The sequence below is a fragment of the Haliotis rufescens genome, unplaced genomic scaffold, assembly GCF_023055435.1.
Source record: "Haliotis rufescens isolate VD_foot unplaced genomic scaffold, xgHalRufe1.0.p SCAF_9, whole genome shotgun sequence".
Lineage (NCBI taxonomy): Eukaryota > Metazoa > Mollusca > Gastropoda > Lepetellida > Haliotidae > Haliotis > Haliotis rufescens.
The window spans coordinates 47910811-47932969 of record NW_025964383.1 but is presented as its reverse complement, the minus strand read 5'-3'; the positions used below and the strand labels follow the sequence as shown (position 1 = coordinate 47932969).

Here is a 22159-nt window from a genome sequence, read left to right as displayed (position 1 = left end):
GTCAGTGAATCATGTCACATCCACACAGTGGGTCAGTGGATCATGTAACATCCACACAGTAGATCAGTGGATCATGTAACATCCACACAGTGGGTCAGTGGATCATGTAACATCCACAGTGGGTCAGTGGATCATGTAACATCTACACAGTAGGGCAGTGGATCATGTAACATCCACACAATGGGTCAGTGGATCATCTTACATCAACACAGTAGGTCAGTGGATCATGTTACATCCACAGTTGGTCAGTGGATCATGTAACATCCACACAGTGGGTCAGTGGATGATGTAACAACCACAGTGGGTCAATGGATCATGTAACATCCACACAGTGGGTCAGTGGACCATGTAACATCCACAGTGGATCAGTGGATCATGTAACATCCACAGTGGGTCAGTGGATCATGTAACATCCACACAGTAGGTCAGTGGATCATGTTACATCCACACAGTAGGGCAGTGGATCATGTAACATCCACACAGTAGATCAGTGGATCATGTAACATCCACACAGTAGGGCAGTGGATCATGTAACATCCACACAGTAGGGCAGTGGATCATGTTACATCCATACAGTGGGTTAGTTGATCATGTAACATCCACACAGTGGGTCAGTGGATCATGTAACATCCACACAGTGGGTCAGTGGATCATGTAACATCCACACAGTAGGGCAGTGGATCATGTTACATCCACACAGTAGGACAGTGGATCATGTAACATCCACACAGTGGGTCAGTGGATCATGTTACATCCACAGTTGGTCAGTGGATCATGTAACATCCATACAGTTGGTCAGTGGATCACGTAACATCCACAGTGGGTCAGTGGATCATGTAACATCCACACAGTAGGTCAGTGAATCATGTCACATCCACACAGTGGGTCAGTGGATCATGTAAGATCCACATAGTGGGTCAGTGGATCATGTAAGATCCACACAGTGGGTCAGTGGATCATGTAACATCCACACAGTGGGTCAGTGGATCATGTAACATCCACACAGTAGGGCAGTGGATGATGTAACATCCACACAGTGGGTCAGTGGATCATGTTACATCCACACAGTGGGTTAGTGGATCATGTAACATCCACACAGTGGGTCAGTGGATCATGTAACATCCACACAGTGGGTCAGTGGATCATGTAACATCCATACAGTGGGTCAGTGGATGATGTAACATCCATACAGTGGATCATGTAACATCCACACAGTGGATCATGTAACATCCACACAGTGGGTCAGTGGATGATGTAACATCCATACAGTGGATCATGTAACATCCACACAGTTGGTCAGTGGATGATGTAACATCCACACAGTGGATCATGTAACATCCACACAGTAGGTCAGTGGATCATGTTACATCCACACAGGTCAGTGGATCATGTAACATCCACACAGTGGGTCAGTGGATCATGTAACATCCACACAGTAGGTCAGTGGATGATGTAACATCCACACAGTGTGTCAGTGGATGATGTAACATCCACACAGTGGGTCAGTGGATGATGTAACATCCACACAGTAGGTCAGTGGATCACGTAACATCCACACAGTGGGTCAGTGGATCATGTAACATCCACACAGTGGGTCAGTGGATGATGTAACATCCACACAGTAGGTCAGTGGATCATGTAACATCCACACAGTGGATCAGTGGATCATGTAACATCCACACAGTGGGTCAGTGGATGATGTAACATCCACACAGTGGGTCAGTGGATGATGTAACATCCACACAGTGGGTCAGTGGATGATGTAACATCCACACAGTGGGTCAGTGGATGATGTAACATCCACACAGTGGGTCAGTGGATCATGAAACATCCACACAGTAGGTCAGTGGATGATGTAACATCCACACAGTGGGTCAGTGGATGATGTAACATCCACACAGTTGGTCAGTGGGTCATGTAACATCCACACAGTGGGTCAGTGGATGATGTAACATCCACACAGTAGGTCAGTGGATCATGTAACATCCACACAGTGGGTCAGTGGATCATGTAACATCCACACAGTGGGTCAGTGGATGATGTAACATCCACACAGTAGGTCAGTGGATCATGTAACATCCACACAGTGGGTCAGTGGATGATGTAACATCCACACAGTAGGGCAGTGGATCATGTAACATCCACACAGTAGGTCAGTGGATCATGTCACATCCACACAGTGGGTCAGTGGATGATGTAACATCCACACAGTAGGGCAGTGGATCATGTAACATCCACACAGTAGGGTAGTGGATCATGTTACATCCACACAGTAGGGCAGTGGATCATGTAACATCCACACAGTAGGGTAGTGGATCATGTTACATCCACACAGTGGGTCAGTGGATCATGTAACATCCACACAGTAGGGTAGTGGATCATGTAACATCCACACAGTAGGGCAGTGGATCATGTAACATCCACACAGTAGGGCAGTGGATCATGTAACATCCACACAGTAGGGCAGTGGATCATGTAACATCCACACAGTAGGGTAGTGGATCATGTTACATCCACACAGTAGGTCAGTGGATCATGTAACATCCACAGTGGGTGAGTGGATCATGTAACATCCACACAGTAGGTCAGTGGATCATGTAACATCCACAGTGGGTCAGTGGATCATGTAACATCCACACAGTAGCTCAGTGGATCATGTAACATCCACACAGTGGGTCAGTGGATCATGTAACATCCACACAGTAGGTCAGTGGATCATGTAACATCCACAGTGGGTCAGTGGATCACGTAATATCCACACAACGGGTCAGTGGATCATGTAACATCCACAAAGTGGGTCAGTGGATCATGTAACATCCACACAGTGGGTCATGTAACATCCACACAGTGGGTCAGTGGATCATATGACATCCACACAGTGGATCATGTAACATCCACACAGTGGGTCAGTGGATCATGTAACATCCACACAGTGGGTCAGTGGATCATGTAACATCCACACAGTGGGTCAGTGGATCAGGTAACATCCAAACAGTAGGTCAGTGGATCATGTAACATCCACAGTGGGTCAGTGGATGATGTAACATCCACACAGTAGGGCAGTGGATCATGTAACATCCACACAGCGGGTCATGTAACATCCACACAGTGGATCATGTAACATCCACACAGTAGGTCAGTGGATCATGTAACTTTCACACAGTGGGTCAGTGGATCATGTAACATCCACACAGTGGAACATGTAACATCCACACAGTGGGTCAGTGGATCATGTGACATCCACACAGTGGTCAGTGGATCATGTAACATCCACACAGTGTGTCAGTGGATGATGTAACATCCACACAGTAGGGCAGTGGATGATGTAACATCCACACAGTAGGGCAGTGGATCATGTAACATCCACACAGTGGGTCAGTGGATCATGTAACATCAACACAGTAGGGCAGTGCATCATTTAACATCCACACAGTAGGGCAGTGGATCATGTAACATCCACACAGGTCAGTGGATCACGTAACATCCACACAGTGGGTCAGTGGATCATGTAACATCCACACAGTGGGTCAGTGGATCATGTTACATCCACACAGTTGATCATGTAACATCCACACAGTGGGTCAGTGGATCATGTAACATCCACACAGTGGGTCAGTGGATCATGTAACATCCACACAGTAGGGCAGTGGATCATGTTACATCCACACAGTAGGTCAGTGGATGATGTAACATCCACACAGTGGGTCAGTGGATCATGTAACATCAACACAGTAGGGCAGTGCATCATTTAACATCCACACAGTAGGGCAGTGGATCATGTAACATCCACACAGGTCAGTGGATCACGTAACATCCACACAGTGGGTCAGTGGATCATGTAACATCCACACAGTGGGTCAGTGGATCATGTTACATCCACACAGTTGATCATGTAACATCCACACAGTGGGTCAGTGGATCATGTAACATCCACACAGTGGGTCAGTGGATCATGTTACATCCACACAGTGGATCATGTAACATCCACAGTGGGTCAGTGGATCATGTAACATCCACACAGTGGGTCAGTGGATCATGTAACATCCACACAGTGGGTCAGTGGATCATGTAACATCCACAGTGGGTCAGTGGATCATGTAACATCTACACAGTAGGGCAGTGGATCATGTAACATCCACACAATGGGTCAGTGGATCATCTAACATCAACACAGTAGGTCAGTGAATCATGTCACATCCACACAGTCGGTCAGTGGATCATGTAACATCCACACAGTAGATCAGTGGATCATGTAACATCCACACAGTGGGTCAGTGGATCATGTAACATCCACAGTGGGTCAGTGGATCATGTAACATCTACACAGTAGGGCAGTGGATCATGTAACATCCACACAATGGGTCAGTGGATCATCTTACATCAACACAGTAGGTCAGTGGATCATGTTACATCCACAGTTGGTCAGTGGATCATGTAACATCCACACAGTGGGTCAGTGGATGATGTAACAACCACAGTGGGTCAATGGATCATGTAACATCCACACAGTGGGTCAGTGGACCATGTAACATCCACAGTGGATCAGTGGATCATGTAACATCCACAGTGGGTCAGTGGATCATGTAACATCCACACAGTAGGTCAGTGGATCATGTTACATCCACACAGTAGGGCAGTGGATCATGTAACATCCACACAGTAGATCAGTGGATCATGTAACATCCACACAGTAGGGCAGTGGATCATGTAACATCCACACAGTAGGGCAGTGGATCATGTTACATCCATACAGTGGGTTAGTTGATCATGTAACATCCACACAGTGGGTCAGTGGATCATGTAACATCCACACAGTGGGTCAGTGGATCATGTAACATCCACACAGTAGGGCAGTGGATCATGTTACATCCACACAGTAGGACAGTGGATCATGTAACATCCACACAGTGGGTCAGTGGATCATGTTACATCCACAGTTGGTCAGTGGATCATGTAACATCCATACAGTTGGTCAGTGGATCATGTAACATCCACAGTGGGTCAGTGGATCATGTAACATCCACACAGTAGGTCAGTGAATCATGTCACATCCACACAGTGGGTCAGTGGATCATGTAAGATCCACATAGTGGGTCAGTGGATCATGTAAGATCCACACAGTGGGTCAGTGGATCATGTAACATCCACACAGTAGGGCAGTGGATCATGTAACATCCACACAGTGGGTCAGTGGATCATGTAACATCCACACAGTAGGGCAGTGGATCATGTTACATCCACACAGTAGGTCAGTGGATCATGTAACATCCACACAGTGGGTCAGTGGATCATGTAACATCCACACAGTAGGTCAGTGGATCATGTAACATCCACACAGTAGGTCAGTGGATCATGTAACATCCACACAGGTCAGTGGATGATATAACATCCACACAGTAGGGCAGTGGATCATGTAACATCCACACAGTAGGGCAGTGGATCATGTAACACCCACACAGTAGGGCAGTGGATCATGTTACATCCACACAGTGGATCATGTAACATCCACACAGTGGGTCAGTGGATCATGTAACATCCACACAGCAGGTCAGTGGATCATGTAACATCCACACAGTGGGTCAGTGGATCATGTGACATCCACACAGTGGATCATGTAACATCCACACAGTGGGTCAGTTGATCATGTAACATCCACACAGTGGGTCAGTGGATCATGTAACATCCACACAGTGGGTCAGTGGATCATGTAACATCCACAGTGGATCATGTAACATCCACACAGTGGGTCAGTGGATCATGTAACATCCACACAGTAGGTCAGTGGATCATGTTACATCCATACAGTAGGTCAGTGGATCATGTAACACCCACACAGTAGGTCAGTTGATCATGTAACATCCACACAGTGGGTCAGTGGATCATGTAACACCCACACAGTCGGTCAGTGGATCATGTAACATCCACACAGGTCAGTGGATCACGTAACATCCACACAGTAGGGCAGTGGATCATGTAACATCCACACAGGTCAGTGGATCACGTAACATCCACACAGTGGGTCAGTGGATCATGTAACATCCACACAGTGGGTCAGTTGATCATGTAACATCCACACAGTGGGTCAGTGGATCATGTAACATCCACACAGTAGGTCAGTGAATCATGTCACATCCACACAGTGGGTCAGTGGATCATGTAACATCCACACAGTTGGTCAGTGGATCATGTAACATCCACACAGAAGGTCAGTGGATCATGTAACATCCATACAGTAGGTCAGTGGATCATGTAACACCCACACAGTGGGTCAGTGGATCATGTAACATCCACACAGTGGGTCAGTGGATCATGTAACATCCACACAGTAGGGCAGTGGATCATGTAACATCCTCACAGTGGGTCAGTGAATCATGTGACATCCACACAGTGGATCATGTAACATCCACACAGTGGGTCAGTGGATCATGTAACATCCACACAGTGGGTCAGTGGATCATGTAACATCCACACAGTAGGTCAGTGGATCATGTAACATCCACACAGTGGGTCAGTGGATCATGTAACATCCACACACTAGGGCAGTGGATCATGTTACATCCACACAGTAGGACAGTGGATCATGTAACATCCACACAGTGGGTCAGTGGATCATGTAACATCCACACAGTGGGTCAGTGGATCATGTAACATCCACACAGTAGGGCAGTGGATCATGTAACATCCACACAGTAGGTCAGTGGATCATGTAACATCCACACAGTGGGTCAGTGGATCATGTTACATCCACACAGTAGGTCAGTGGATCATGTAACATCCACAGTGGGTCAGTGGATCATGTAACATCCACACAGTGGGTCAGTGGATCATGTAACATCCACACAGTGGGTCAGTGGATCATGTAACATCCACACAGTGGGTCAGTGGATCATGTAACATCCACACAGTGTGTCAGTGGATCATGTAACATCCACACAGTAGGTCAGTGGATCATGTAACATCCACACAGTTGGTCAGTGGATCATGTAACCTGGCCTAATGTTTCTTTGTTGCTAAATGCTGCCCTATGCAGTATTGTTGACAAATGCAAGACAGCCATACAGCAGAGCTGCTCTCCACTGACCTGGTCACCTGGGGACAACCTTGTTCCATGTAGAAGAGGTCAACCCTGTTAGACTGACACTTCAAATTCAAATAGTCGACGTAGATTAGTTGTGGCACTTACTCATTCAACATTAAATATCAAATCAAGAGAATAACTGTTGAAACAGATTCCATTGGGCATACAAGGCAAAACAGTGGTAAATTTTATGAATGGATCACTGAAAATCACGAAGAGAGCATGTCCTGCATTCCTAAATTGATGTTCAGACTTGATGAGCTGGGCCCCGTGTCATGCGAAGCACTGCAAAAAAGTAACAACAACAGCCATTCATGTTTTGTATTTTAATATATATATTGGCAAAGCATTATTTACAATATATTATAGTGCATTTAAAACAACCCTTGTGATAGGAGGCTCTTGTAGGCATCGGACACGTTTTGTATCAAAATAATAACTTTCTGTAACAATATTGATCTGAAACTAGTAACAGAAATAAAGAATGAAAAAAACACCTTGCCATAGAAATAACTAAATTAATGCATACAAAAACTTCAAAGCTTGGAGCTAATTGCAGTTGTTTCCTAACTCTTTGTTTGACCATGGTAGGGAGAGTCACACAGGGATGTGAAGTCTGCAACACCAGCACCACCAGCAGCCGCACCAGCAGCAGCAGCAGGAGGTTGAGTGTGTCTTGGATCACTGAGGCATCTCTGCTGTACGACACCTCTCTGTCACCATACATCAGTTCCAGACAAGATAATTACTGTCAACTTGAAATATGTCAACAAAATATTTCAAACTATTTGAGATTCCCTCATATAAATCTCAATACTTGAATGAATTGATGACACTCAGCCAACAACCTGAAGCAGTTGCCATGGGTACACAGCAGTGTTATACAAGGAATTCAATTATCAGAAAGAAATGTCCATGTAAAGTAATCTACCGAATCCTTCTCAAATAAATCTATTCTTTTTAGATCATTAGTTGATCACAAACAATAAATAACAAACAAACCAGTAACAAAGCCTTGAATAGATACAAAAATAAGTGTGCAATGTAAAGTGATCTTGAAGAACAAACGTTTACATGACAACAGACTTTCCAGTATAATCCCGAACAGCACAAGACTGAAGGTGAGGGACCCGGCTGTAATTCCAGTCTCAGGGACCTGTCAGGGCCTTCACTGCTATGTGAATACAAGTAGTTACCCAGGCTGGCAACCCACGTGAATACAAGCACAGGGCTCGATTTAGCTATATAAAACATGCACTAGTGCAACCTATTGAAATGTGCAACCTAATGTCTACATGCACCAAGTACATGAAAATAAAACTCAATTTTTAGTCTCACCCTTACTTGTCCACACAACAATGGTCAATGAACACACTCAGTGCCTCTAAGAATAATGTAAATCACTGATTGCTGTGTTATGTGTAATTTATGACTCAAGACGCAGTCATCAAAGATTTGAGATTTTACTTGTTGGACAAGTTTATGCATCTATGTTTCAACTTTCAATTGATGGGACCAGGGTGCAGCCTGGGTTTGTCTGGTGCAACTAGCTGTTCATGTCAACGTGCACCTGGTGCTTGTTAAATCAAGTTCCTTAACTCGAGCCCTGAAGTAGTTTCCAAAAGCTGTCAACCTAGATGTAAATACTTGTAGTTAACAAAGGCTGTCAACCCACATGTGAATACTACGGGGCCAATACTACCCATTAATGCATCCAGGCAAAGACTAAACAATTAACATAGTCAATAGTAGAAAAATCCACACAGCAAATGAAACTCTAAAAGGCAAGAAAACTGTCTCCATCAGCCTACTGGGCTGAAGAAACAAGCTATGAAGAGCACAGCAGTGTGAGTGACTCAAGGTGTCAGCCGTCAGCTGTCAGACAGGGTCAGACACGAGTCTGCAAGATGTCAGCCGTCAGACAGGGTCAGACACGAGTCTGCAAAGGTTCCAGACAAAGGAATCTAGAAGGACTGAACATTTCTAGTTTGCTGACATAAACCACCTAGGGACTTATTTACACTTGCTTAGAGGTCTGCATTCCTGCTGTTATTGTTATAACTAATGTTACGGCTTTGTAGAAGTGATTTGTGTATCAGTAATAACAGTACCAGTCTGGAGGAAGAGGCAGTAATGCTCATGTAACATTATCGCACTGAATGTAATGTTAAAAGTCAACTCCAAACTGAGAAAAAAAAGAACTTTCAAATAATCCCTTTTATGAAGAAAACAATTATTTTCTGCAATTCGCCTGCCAAGCACCCTTAGTTTGTAATCTCGGACAAATCCCGGACTGAAATGAGGTCCGGACATTTTGTATCTTATTTGCCAGACATGTTTGCATCAACCAAGACAACCACAGTGTCTGAACATGCTCAGTTGGTTGTCAAGGCCTCTTTTCACCTGTACAACTTGTTGGTTCTTTGTAGATGGTCACACTGTCCAATGAAGCAACTATCAAATGCATGTCATACACACAGCCCACCGTCAGTCAGCTCTGTCATAAACCTAAAGTCCTACCAAGCCTAACAAATTATGTTGCTGTTTGTCTTGACAAAAAAGCTTTGTAGCATGTCATTAACACAGACAGCACAATACAATTATATTTGAAGCTTTTAGGTGGGCAATGCATTACAAAAAAACCTATGTCCCCTAACAACACAGCTACAGAAGTCAGCAGAATAGCAAGCCAAACACAAGCACTCTAGCTGCAGATACAGAATGGTGTTATTCTCATGTTGTTCACAAGTCCATCTGAGTGGGACAACACAAGGCTGACAGCACGGAGATCTGGAGAGGAATCATTGTACATATATTACATATCTTACATACGGGCGTCCTACGGTTGTATCAGTAATATAACAAGAACCAGTCACTCACGACAACTGTTTTCTTACATCAGAAACTCCAACAAGGTGGTCAATAACTGTACACTATGTCCAATATTTATAACACATTCAGCTCTCTCCTCTTCAAGTTCCTCCCTGAACGTAGTCTCGGCAAATGTTTACAGAAATCCTTAACGCAAGTTACCGTCAAGCTGCATCAACTCAACATCCTTACGAAATTTAACACCTGGTTAGCTCATGTCATCAGATTTGACCAATCACAAGCAGTTTGTCATTTAACATCCTTCCTATTGCCCTTCATGTCGAATCACATGGGTAAGTCACATACCCACATCACATGACGAGATCACATGACTGTCACATGACCTGGAGGGTACAGTCATCTATGTAATGTTCTAGGAGTCAATAAAACACTGGCTATGTAAACAAGGTGAAGGTTATACTGTTGTACTCCGGGGCCCGTGGACTAAAGGTCTTGCATATTCTACAAAGTCGTCTATCAGGACTGGCCAGGCACCTGAACAGGGACAAAACAAATTGACATTAAAATGTGATGATGATGATGATGATGATGATGCGGAGAAAGCATGTTAATTACAAAGCAGACCTGCCGACATCTTTACACAAAGCACACTCATGTACCGTGAGTAATAACTTTGTTTGTTTGTTTATTGTTTAACACCTCACTCAGCAATATTCCAGCTATATGACAATGGTCTGTAAAAACATAATCGAGTCTGGACTTGCATGGCAAGTCAGCAAGGCTGACCAATCAATGCCATTACGATTCTAAGCAATTCAAATCTGGATCTGCACAACAAGCATGGGTTGATGAAGACCAATTCTAATCTTGATCTTCATTACAAGATATACTTCATGTAATAAGATATAGGTAAACTGCCACAGTTGCAAGTCCTACTATGAATAGGAGCCTGACAATATATATTGATAACTCTCCAACCAGTGCATTCAACACAAGAGTTACCTCCCCTGCTAGAAAATCTTATGACACCCACCACACTGTCTTTCCACAAAAACTATTTCCCCCAAAACTCAGAGATACAGAATAAATGTCAGCACTAAATACAACAGATATTTGTACAGATGTATTGGTCTAATGCTTAAAATTAATGTTGAACTAAAGCCTTTTAATATTCTTCAGGATGTGTTCTGGAGTAAATACTGTTATTTAAAGTCAGATTTTGTATTTGTAATGACCCAGGTTCTTCAGCACATTAAATGACATCAAGCCAAACTCTGCAGACACTCAGGATTGTTGACAAGAGTCGTACTAGTCACGGAGATTTGACTTACTGCTGCCATTCTAAAAGGTTTTTACTTTACCCCTTCGTCTTACATCCCAACAACCATGGTTCCCAGGACCCGACCGACTCCTCTGAAGACACAAACCCCTGCTGTGACATTTCCATCCATGTTCTGCCACAGCTCAGAGTGAGTGAGTATTGTTTACGTTGCTTTTGGCAATATTCCAGCAATATCAAGGCGGAGGACACCAGAAATGGGCTTCCTACACATGTGGGGAATCGAACCCGGATCTTTAGCGTGACAAGCAAACACCTAACCACTAGTGTACCCCACCGCCCCACACAGCTCAGATGAAGACCCTCTCCTGCTTCTTCCGCCGCCCCGAACACTAGCTTCTTCATCACACTCACCTTCTTCATCGTAATTGCTCATATCATCGTTTATCATGTTACAGAAGTCCAGGAGTAGATTCCACGTATCTTTAGGGATGGAGCGTTTATGATGTTCCTGAAACAGAATGAGTGAGGTTAAACCACATGTCACGGACACTTCAGCCCACTGATGGAGGTTGTGAGGTGAAATGGGGTTTAACGTCGCGTCCAAGATTATTGCACTTATATAGCAATGTGCATGCACGTGTGTGTGTGTGTGTGTGGCTGCTTGTACTAGTGCGGACTAATGCCGAATTTATAGTGCTAGCTCACTGAGATACCATGCCGCAGTTTAACAAGGGGTGAAAGTAAGGGACATAACTCTGCACAGTGTCTGTGACTGATAGTCTTACCAGGCACAAACAGCTAACCACAGGGTATTCAGGAATTGGAAATTTTCCAATAAATTGTATTTTTATATAATTATCCTATTTCACACCAAGCATTTCTTCTTCGAACCTATGTGATAACATGCTTGAACAAAGTTTCCAGCTTCTGAAAACAATTCACCCAAACACATACCAGCAACATCCTGGTCATGCACCCATCAACTGGGCCATGCACGTAATTCTGTGCATAGCGCCCTTACACGACCAACACAAACATTCGACGCAACGATGAAGGAACTTTGCTAAGGCCTTGGGGAGAGGCGGGGAAATAGCCACAGGTCTGAAGAAATTCCAAACGGTAGCACCTTCCATTGGTGGCCTTGGAAAACATGTGGTGCCCCTGATAGGCAGGAACATGAAGATACGTGTCCTGTAAACTAAGAGTGACCAGGAAATGGCCGGGACGAATGAATTGAGGTCATGCAGAAGTGAGGAGGTTCTTCTAGGTACAACGCTTGGAAGGTCTTCAGGGGGCACGGGTGGACTAGTCGTCTAAGCGCCGTGATTCGCTGTGCAAATTCCGTCCCTTGGGCACGCCAGAAACCTGTGATTGTGGGTTTGAATCCCAGTTCGCCTAGATCATGTTTCTAGGTTTGTCAGCACCATACCCTTGCTCATGGGTTTCACTGAAGTGGTAAACGTCTGAGACCTGCATCACTTCAGGCTTTCCTCCCACATTAAGCTGACACGCTGAAATGTAACTGGAATACTGTTAAAAGCGGCGTTAAACCCAACTCACTCACTCACACTCTTAGGTGCTGCACTTCAATGTGCCGAATTGCCTCCCTTAGACATACCAGGAACCTATGTTTGTGGGTTGCAGCAATCCCAGATTTGCTCCCACCCGTGCTTGTGAGTTTGAAGTGTGTTCATCTAAGACCTTTGTCACGTCTAGCTCTAGTGAAGCCATGGGGATTCAGTGTAGGAATATGGATCCCCAGGAACTTCTGCTTGTCGCAAGAGGCAACTATGTGGATTAAGAGTTCAGGCTCAGTGACTTGGTTGATGCATATAATCCTATCCCAGTTGTGTGGATTGATGTTAATGATGTCAATCACCAGATTGTCTGGCCAAGACTCGATTAATTACAGGTGACCATCATGTAAACTTGAATTTTGTCACAAAAGAAAGCAATAAATGCATAAGAGTAATGCAAGATAAGATGTGAGGTTGTTCCCGGTATTGAACAGCTTCGCCCAAACACAACGGTCCCCAACAATAGTGTGTGCCTGCACGTGAATCATAGACTGTGACACTTGATCTGATTTCCATTGTTATCAGTCTCGTTGTTGTCTCTGTCAAGTAAACGTCCTATGTTTGTACCTCTGTGTTGCATGTCTTGTGGGTCTGAATACCTTCCAATGGAAAACATTTTTCAATTTTGCTAATATTGCTGAGTGCAGCGTTAAACAAAATAAAGAAACTTTGTAGTCCTTGTTTAGCTTATGACAAAAACACTGTTGTTGTTGGCTCCAATCATGTTTCTACATTTGTCAGCACTATACCCGTGCTCCTGGGTTTCTGAGATCTTCATCACTTCGGGCTTTCCTCACACATTATGCTGACACGTCGCGACATAACTAGAATACTGTTTAAAGAGGCGTTAAATCCAGGTCTTCATGAACAGAAGCTTGAGACTGGCCTTCTTTGGCACAAGCAAAATGGGCGAGTTGACCCAGGGAGTTGCGTGAACCGGACTGAGACATTTTTCACGAGCAACATGCCTATAGTGTCTGACGGAGGTGTTACACATGCTCAAAGTGTTACATGTGATTCAGTGTGGGGACCACCGAAGCCTTTGAAACTCTCAGGAGCCAAGCTTCTCAAAAACGTGATCACCCATCAAAGGACTCACCACAACTGATGTCGCTTAGCTTCACCCGACTTGTGACCTGTGTGCTGTGCACAGGACCACGTGCCACCACATGTCATCCTAATACATCTGCCATCAACACAAATGCAGGAACACAGGACCACGTGCCACCACATGTCATCCTACTACACCTGCCATCAACACAAATGCAGGAACACAGGACCACGTGCCACCACATGTCATCCTACTACACCTGCCATCAACACAAATGCAGGAACACAGGACCACGTGCCACCACATGTCATCCTACTACACCTGCCATCAACACAAATGCAGGAACACAGGACCACGTGCCACCACATGTCATCCTAATACATCTGCCATCAACACAAATGCAGGAACACAAGACCCACCTGTAAAAACTTGACCCAGAGGTCGAGGAACTTGAATCTGCCAGCCAGCACAATGTTCCAGTACGCTAAGGCCATGTCGAGATCTGAAACATCAACACACATCATCACAATGTTCCAGTACGCTAAGGCCATGTCGAGATCTGAAACATCAACACACATCATCACAATGTTCCAGTACGCTAAGGCCATGTCGAGATCTGAAACATCAACACACATCATGACAATACCAGATTGAAGAATACAAGACGACTTTTGGGGGGTAACGTTTCCCCTAGGCATTTTTAGCATTTTGCGCCCTGCTCTTTTTTAGGCACCCTGCCCATGTTTCCTGCCTGCCATGCCTTTTCTGACATTTGCCGTTTTGTACAGATCTTAAGAAAAAAGTAGAGTTGCCTCCCTTTGCAATAGGAAAATTGTTTTGATAACAATTATGAAATCAAAACTTAAATCAAACCGATGGCTTACTCTAGCCATTATTTGCGTGTTATTTCACAATACCAATCCATCAGAGGACCACATGGAAAAGGGAAGAAGCGAGGAGGGCTGAGGCCAGGAAGTGTCGGGGACTTCTAGATTACTTAGTGAGGTAGGCCGCAATGTTCTAATTTTGTGATCACAGCAACATCAGATGACTGTGTTTGGCTTCCATATAAATATAAAATGTATTGCATTAGTTTGTCTAAATTTTGGTCTAGGAAGAACAGATGAATATGAGTTAATACATATACAAAGACCACAATAATTGATATTAACACTTGAGGAATTTTTGTCAAAGTCTAGTAACATAACTGTCCTCTTTTGACCTTAAATAATTATATGCACAAATAACATGACATTATCCATGGAAATCTGTTATCGGGTGCCCTTTTAGGAATTCTGTCACCCCTCTCTTTTTTTATCCTGGGAGAAGCACTAACACTGGGTGTGGGGACTGATGGGTTGGTCTCTCTGATCGCTGACACCAGGCTGTGATGATCATTGGCAACATCCTCCTATAGTAACATGACCAGTCCTGAAACTTTAACTCCCTAAGCATTCATTCACTCACCTAAGCCTTTTTGACCGGGATTTTTGGCATAATTGAAAGTAAATTGGTAAAAGTCTTTGAATCTCTGCGGGTCTCGGATCTCCTGCTCCATGCAAGCACAGCGCAGCTTCAGCTTGTCGATGGTGTCGCAGCTGAAAGTAACACCACACTGTCAGCATCTGGACGCAGCCACCAGCGACTCACTGGGACACAGGACACAACCACAAGCGACTCACTGGGGCACAGGACACACGACACAGGACCCAACCACCAGCGACTCACTGGGACACAAGACACAGGACACAACTACCAGCGACTCACTGGGACACAGGACACAGGACACAACCACCAGCGACTCACTGGGACACAGGACACAACCACCAGCGACTCACTGGGACACAGGACACAGGACACAACCACCAGCGGCGCACTGGGACACAGGACACAGGACACAACCACCAGCGACTCACTGGGACACAGGACACAGGACACAACCACCAGCGACTCACTGGGACACAAGACACAGGACACAACCACCAGCGACTCACTGGGACACAGGACACAACCACCAGCGACTCACTGGGACACAGGACACAACCACCAGCGACTCACTGGGACACAGGACACAGGACACAACCACTAGCGAGTCACTGGGACACAGGACACAGGACACAACCACAAGCGACTCACTGGGACACAGGACACAACCACCAGCGACTCACTGGGACCCAGGACACAGGACACAACCACCAGCGACTCACTGGGACACAGGACACAGGACACAACCACTAGCGAGTCACTGGGACACAGGACACAGGACACAACCACAAGCGACTCGCTGGGACACAGGACACAACCACCAGCGACTCACTGGGACACAGGACACAGGACACAACCACCAGCGAGTCACTGGGACACAGGACACAGGACCCAACCACCAGCGAGGCACTGGGACACAGGACACAGGACACAACCACCAGCGTCTTACTGGGACACAGGTCACAAACAAAACATAACAACAACTGTTTTTCTCATAAGCTAAACGAGGACGGAAAGTTTCTATAATTTTTTGTTTAATGCTGCACTCAGCAATATTAGCAAAATTGAAATATGTTTTACATTGGAAGGTATTCAGACCCAAAAGACATGCAACACAGAGGTATGAACACAGGATGTTTACTTGACAGAGACAACAACGAGACTGATTACAATGGAAATCAGATCACGCGTCACTGTCTATGATTCACGTGCAGGCACACACTATTGTTGGGGACCGTTGTGTTTGGGCGAAGCTGTCCAATACCGGGAACAACCTCACAACCTCACAACTTATCTTGCATTACTCCTTAGCGCATTTACTGCTTTCTTTTGACAGAAAATGAAGCTGCGTGAGGTCCAGGGTAAGTTACAAAACTTCAAGTTTACATGATGGTCACCTGTAAATAATCGAGTCTTGGCCAGACAATCTAGTGATTGACATCATTAACATCAATCCACACAACTGGGATAGGATTATATGCATCAACCAAGTCACTGAGCCTGAACTCTTAATCCACATAGTTTTCTCTTGCGACAAGCAGAAGTTGCTGAGGATATATATTGCTACACTGAATCCCCACGGCTTCATGTGGGACGAGAGCTACACATGACAAAGGTCTTAGATGTACACCACTTCAAACTCACAAGCACGGGTGGGAGAAAATCTGGGATTGCTGCAACCCACAAACACGGGTTCTTGGTATGTCTAAGTAAGGCAACTCTGCACAACAAAGTGCAGCACAAGACAAAGGTCTTAGATGTACACCACTTGAAACCCACACGCATGGGTGGGAGCAGATCTGGGATTGCTGCAACCCATAAAAATAGGTTCCTGGTACGAGGCAACTCTGCACATCCAACCAAGTGCACTACCTAAGATGACTGGACCATCCACGCCATGAATAAATCGGATTCCTAATGATTTCAGACATCCTCCTCAAGTTTCCTTCAGCTGGTACAGCTTGTAACTTGCAGCACACCCATGAAGATCCGGCATAGAATAGGTCTTCAGCAACCCATGCTTGGCGTAAATGGCGACTTTGCTTGTCGCAAGAGGCGACTAACGGGTTTGGGTGGTCAGGCTGGCTGACTTGGTTGATGCATGTCAACGTATACCTATTGTGTGGATCGATGCTCATGACATTAATCACTGGATTGTCTGGTCCAGACTCAATCATTTACAGACCGCCGTCATACAGCTGGAATATTGCTAAGTGTTGATATGTTCTCACAATTTTCAAAAAGAATCAGGCAAGTCATGGGGTCCTTGTCATAACCCTAATATTAAAAGTTTAAAAGTGTGAGGAGTCCATGGAACACTAAAGGAGCAAACCACAAACACCCCCCTTAATGCTGAACACAGTTCACACTTACCCAAGATCCAACATGCCATTGCTGAATTCCTCTTTAGAAAACTCGCACTGCGTGGCGGCCTTGAACTTCCAGGCCAGGATGAGGACTGTCCGAGACTCTGCGTTCAGGTTGAGGTCATCGAGGAACTTCATGACCCCGTCCACCGTCATCTTCTCATCTTCACTGGGGTCTGACAACAAGCCAACATGCAGCATCAGTACAAGGACCCTGGAGTACATTGCCCCAGTGTGTACAAGGAGGGGATAGTACTCATTTATCAAAAACAAAAGTCAGCATGACATAATTGGTCATCCTGGGACACATATACTCAAAACAAATAAATACCCTGCGTTAAAACTGGTCTTCATGACGCATGTTTGCCGTAAGCACTGTCCAAAATAACTGCTTGCCCACAGGCCCGTGGCTGGTAATTTTTCAGTCGGGCTGCATGAAATTTTCCTCCACCTGCGTGACTGTCCAGCATATAATATTAAGACTATGTACGAATCAGTTTTATTGCAACTCCTCGTAGATTCTCAAGTACTTGTTTGCATTATTTCAACTGAATCAAAACGTGATTTGTCCCTTATATTTCACGAATTTTCAATATTTATAATGTCTGAATGCAGGCAGGTAACTTTGAAGATGGGCAGGCAACAATTATTTCAAACCCTGCGTCAACCAAGTCTGCGAGCCTGACCATCCGATCCCGTTAGTCGCCTCTTATGACAAGCATATTCGCCTTTTACAGCAAGCATGGGTTGCTGAAGACCTATTTTAACCCGGAATGTCACCTTGGAAAGTATGACAACTGAAAATAGGTTGCAAAGTATTTAGTAGGCAAACAAGCCTAAACACTTGTTAAGTCAGTAAAGTCCTTATCCTTATCGTCATTCTGTCGTATGGGTTGGACAGTAGCATTGAGAGCTTTAAGAGGTCACCTTCTGCCTCAGCGACTTCCAGGTGACCTGTCCCTCTTTGGAACTCATGTGTGTGAGTTGGGTGCACATATCTATTGGCATTTTCAATATCGATAAGATTTCTGTTTTTGTACTGATCGTTTTGATTTTTAGAAATTGATGTGGATGCTCTGTTTATATATGTCCGACAGTTAGTTGGGCTTTCGCTATTGCATCTCTTGGTGTCAGGAGGTCTACGATAAGTCAGCGTATTTAACAGCAATTCTTGTTTTAAGAGAGGTAAGGGGAATCGTGCATATTTATATCATAGATAATTTCATATAATTTTTACTTTGTTTAACTTACTCTTAATTAGTTAACCTGCCTCATTTAACCTCTTATATGTCATACATTGTCACGCATGTTTTCAGTTTTTGTCAAGATACTCTAAAAAAACATCATATTGAGTTGTTATTACCATAGGAATATACTTGTTTGAACAATGAACTTTACTTAACATGGGGGCATCCTTCTCAGCCCCTGGACTATTCCACTACATCAGTGGGTAATTTGCCTTTGTTGTTTAAACTAAGTGTAGTCATTATGGCATGTAGTTGTCAGTCCAAATGGAAATGTTGATTACCCCCTAATCTTGTACAAGTCAGTCAGTGACAAACATACACTGGCACTTTGTTGAGTGGAAATGGAAAAGCTGACATATAAACAATCAGCTTAATTAACACTGATTCACTCTGGCATGTTGTCAGGTAATTACTTGTGTATACAAGCAGCAGGCACGCCCACCCTTACAATGTCCCCACATCATTCCATGTACCGGCAATACTAATTACCCTGCACCAGAGTCTGACAGATCACAGATCTGATATAAACATATTTATTTCCATAAAGTGGAGGGATTGGCAAACAAGCAAATTTTGCTTATCTGAATGCCTCTCCCAAACATGATACATATACAAATAGCAATGTATTGAAAGTGACATGAGATATAGCATACATACAAGTATAATTGGCATTAAAGATAAGTACTGTTCTATAAGTGTTTAATTACTGGATTATCTTCCATAACTTCAGTTACATTATTATTTACATTCAGCACAACAACATCGCAGTATCATATAGCAAAGCCAACATCTCAGACAAAATCTCTAAATTGGCAAGAAGATAGAATAAAACTGTGCACCGATTTCAAAATTTCAAGATTTGTTACTGTCGTTACCATTGAATTACCATTTAGAATTGAATTTAAATCGTAGCCCTTTACGAAATAATACATGTTTTGCCTTACTGTACTGTTTAAGGGACACGTAACAAAAGAAATGAAGTGCATCTTCCGTATGATAGCCACAACAACATCTCGGGCTGTCGGATATGAATCTGGCAAATTTGTCGGCGTTTAGATCACTGCATCCAAGCCAGAGACGGGAGTGTATAACCTGTCAGACTCTGGATCCATAATTTGTATCAAAGTATATACCATTCCTATTATTGCTTTTTATAAAACAGATCTCATACAGATCCTATGTTCCTGTTCATAATATAACATATATTCAACTTTCATCTGAAATTGCACTATGTTTTTAAAAAAATTCCAAAGAACAGCATGCTTTTATTGTCTTCTTAGTTATCTCACATACAAAGCTTCATATTATTTGTAATAATTGTTGGTTGGTTTGTTGTTCAACACCGCACTTAGCTATATTTCAGCTATATGAAGACAGTCTGTAAATAATCGAGTCTGGACCAGACAATCCAGTGATTAATATCATGAGCCTCAATCCACGCAATTGGGATCGATGACATGCCTCAACCAAGTCAGCGAGCCTATTATTTGTAATAATTTCTTTATGGATATACATACAGTTACCATGATTACAAATATCAAATAAACACCCAGCACATCTGACAATGGATGAAAACTTGCTTGGTCCACTTTGAAACCAACACAAACCATAAAGTCAAGAGATGCCTGAGACTGATGACATCAATATCATACACAAACTAAGACTGAAACGGTGGGTTTACATCCGTTACAACCTTATCAATAGTCTCAACTGAAGCAAGTCCAACTACTTATGGCAAATTATGGGAACATATAACTGAAAATAATAAACAAGAATGGTCAGTACTATCAGGAATAATATCAGTTTATGATGTTTGGAAACACCCAAATGTAGTAGTAGTAGTAGTAGTAGTAGTAGTAGTAGTAGTAGTAGTAGTAGTAGTAGTAGTAGTAGTAGTAGTAGTAGTAGTAGTAGTAGTAGGTTTGTTATGGGTTAGTGCCATGGGGGAGTTATGACTATTCAGACCTATAATCATTTCATGACAATTACTTCTGGTGTTTTATCGTCAACGTTTGTGTCTCACTCAGTCATGTCATTCAAAGCTAACATGGTCCATGGGGCCGGGGTATTCATCATTATAGAATACAACACACTGGATAACCGAGGACAGTGCAGAGAATCAATAATCTCTCAAAACAAGTACATAGCACCAGCCCACAGACATCTGTAGCTGAGACAATATGAGCCTTCTCAGGTGATGCTTCCTTTCTTACTCCTCCAACAGTTCTTGTGTATATAATCCACATAAGGTATTCCAAGGATTAACTGGTAGCAGAGGATTAATTAACAGTAATTGACAATCAGTGATAACCAAAAGCCAATCAACTAAGTGCCCGTTTACACATCACACAGTCATGTCGCTCCTTCCATGTAGATGAAGGAGAGGAAGTTTGAATGTTCATGGCTCAAGAAAATGGTGGGCCAGGCTTTAGGATAAAGTTCCCAGATACTATTCACACAAATCATACAGGGTAGACTTCATTACATTATCGGGTATGTCCTTGTCATGCCAGCAAGGATGTCCCAGCATGTGTGTCACTGTGTGACACCTGTCACGTCGTCTTCATCAGACACATCAGCATAACTCCGACCTGTCAAACCCGACCCACAGAACCAGGAAATCCACCTCTGTCCAAACAATCAGCTGTCATCAGCTGGTAATCTCTTGACGTAAAGATCAGACAGAAAATTTAAAGTGTTTTTTTTCGCTACAAGTACTAACCTTTATACCTCTGCCAAAGCATTTCAAGTTTCTTTCTATCGATTGTGAATCTTGCTTCGCTGTTACAGTTGTATCTGTCCGGATTCTGGAAATAATTGTCGACCGCTACATCCAGTTTCCAGTCGTGAACGCTCAGACATTGGATCGCTGTTTTTTCTCCGGTTTGTGTGAAGGCAATAAATTGCCTCACTTTGTCCTTTTGTGAACTTTTGAGCTTATGCTGAAAAATATATTATAACGAAGAATTATCAATCAAATACCTAGGAAATGATAAGTTATGTTCACGAAAAATTGACAATACTCACCATGTTCTTACTCCTTTTCTAACTTCCGATCATACATGCGCACAAGATGCATGCTAATTTTAGGGACCAGTCACAACTCGTTCATCCAGATTAAATACAGTTTGTAAGTGTATGGTTCATCGAGGTTATATCTAATGTCTAACTTGCTATTTTAATACAAATCCTTATTGTAATAAATGTATTGATCGGTTTCCACACAGAGCTACTAAATAAG

General features: G+C 43.7%; 1 protein-coding gene across 2 annotated transcripts; it reads right to left on the bottom strand.

The window, feature by feature from the left end:
* Positions 1-7389: 7389 nt before the first annotated feature.
* Positions 7390-22012, bottom strand: LOC124117518 (DCN1-like protein 1). 2 transcript variants are annotated; one of them, XM_048390707.1, is made up of 8 exons: positions 21946-22012; positions 21641-21860; positions 17679-17847; positions 15288-15418; positions 14351-14436; positions 14240-14293; positions 11604-11700; positions 7390-10444 (listed from the first exon to the last, which is right to left on the bottom strand). In XM_048390707.1, the coding sequence occupies exons 1-8, from the start codon at positions 21946-21948 to the stop codon at positions 10365-10367; spliced, it is 840 nt and encodes a 279-aa protein (XP_048246664.1). In that variant the 5' UTR covers positions 21949-22012; the 3' UTR covers positions 7390-10364. The 2 variants fall into 2 exon arrangements, with proteins under 2 accessions (XP_048246664.1, XP_048246665.1); XM_048390708.1 differs by lacking the exon at positions 14351-14436 and having other exon boundaries at positions 14240-14322.
* Between the last annotated feature and the right edge of the window lie 147 nt (positions 22013-22159).

Bases quoted from the DNA above. Each gene is read 5' to 3' on its own strand.
- LOC124117518 (XM_048390707.1), bottom strand. The intron at 14,437-15,287 runs GTGAGTGAATGA...TTGATGTTTCAG, and splicing joins TCCCGGTCAAAAAGGCTTAG to ATCTCGACATGGCCTTAGCG. The intron at 14,294-14,350 runs ATTGTGATGATG...GCGTACTGGAAC, and splicing joins TGGCCTTAGCGTACTGGAAC to ATTGTGCTGGCTGGCAGATT.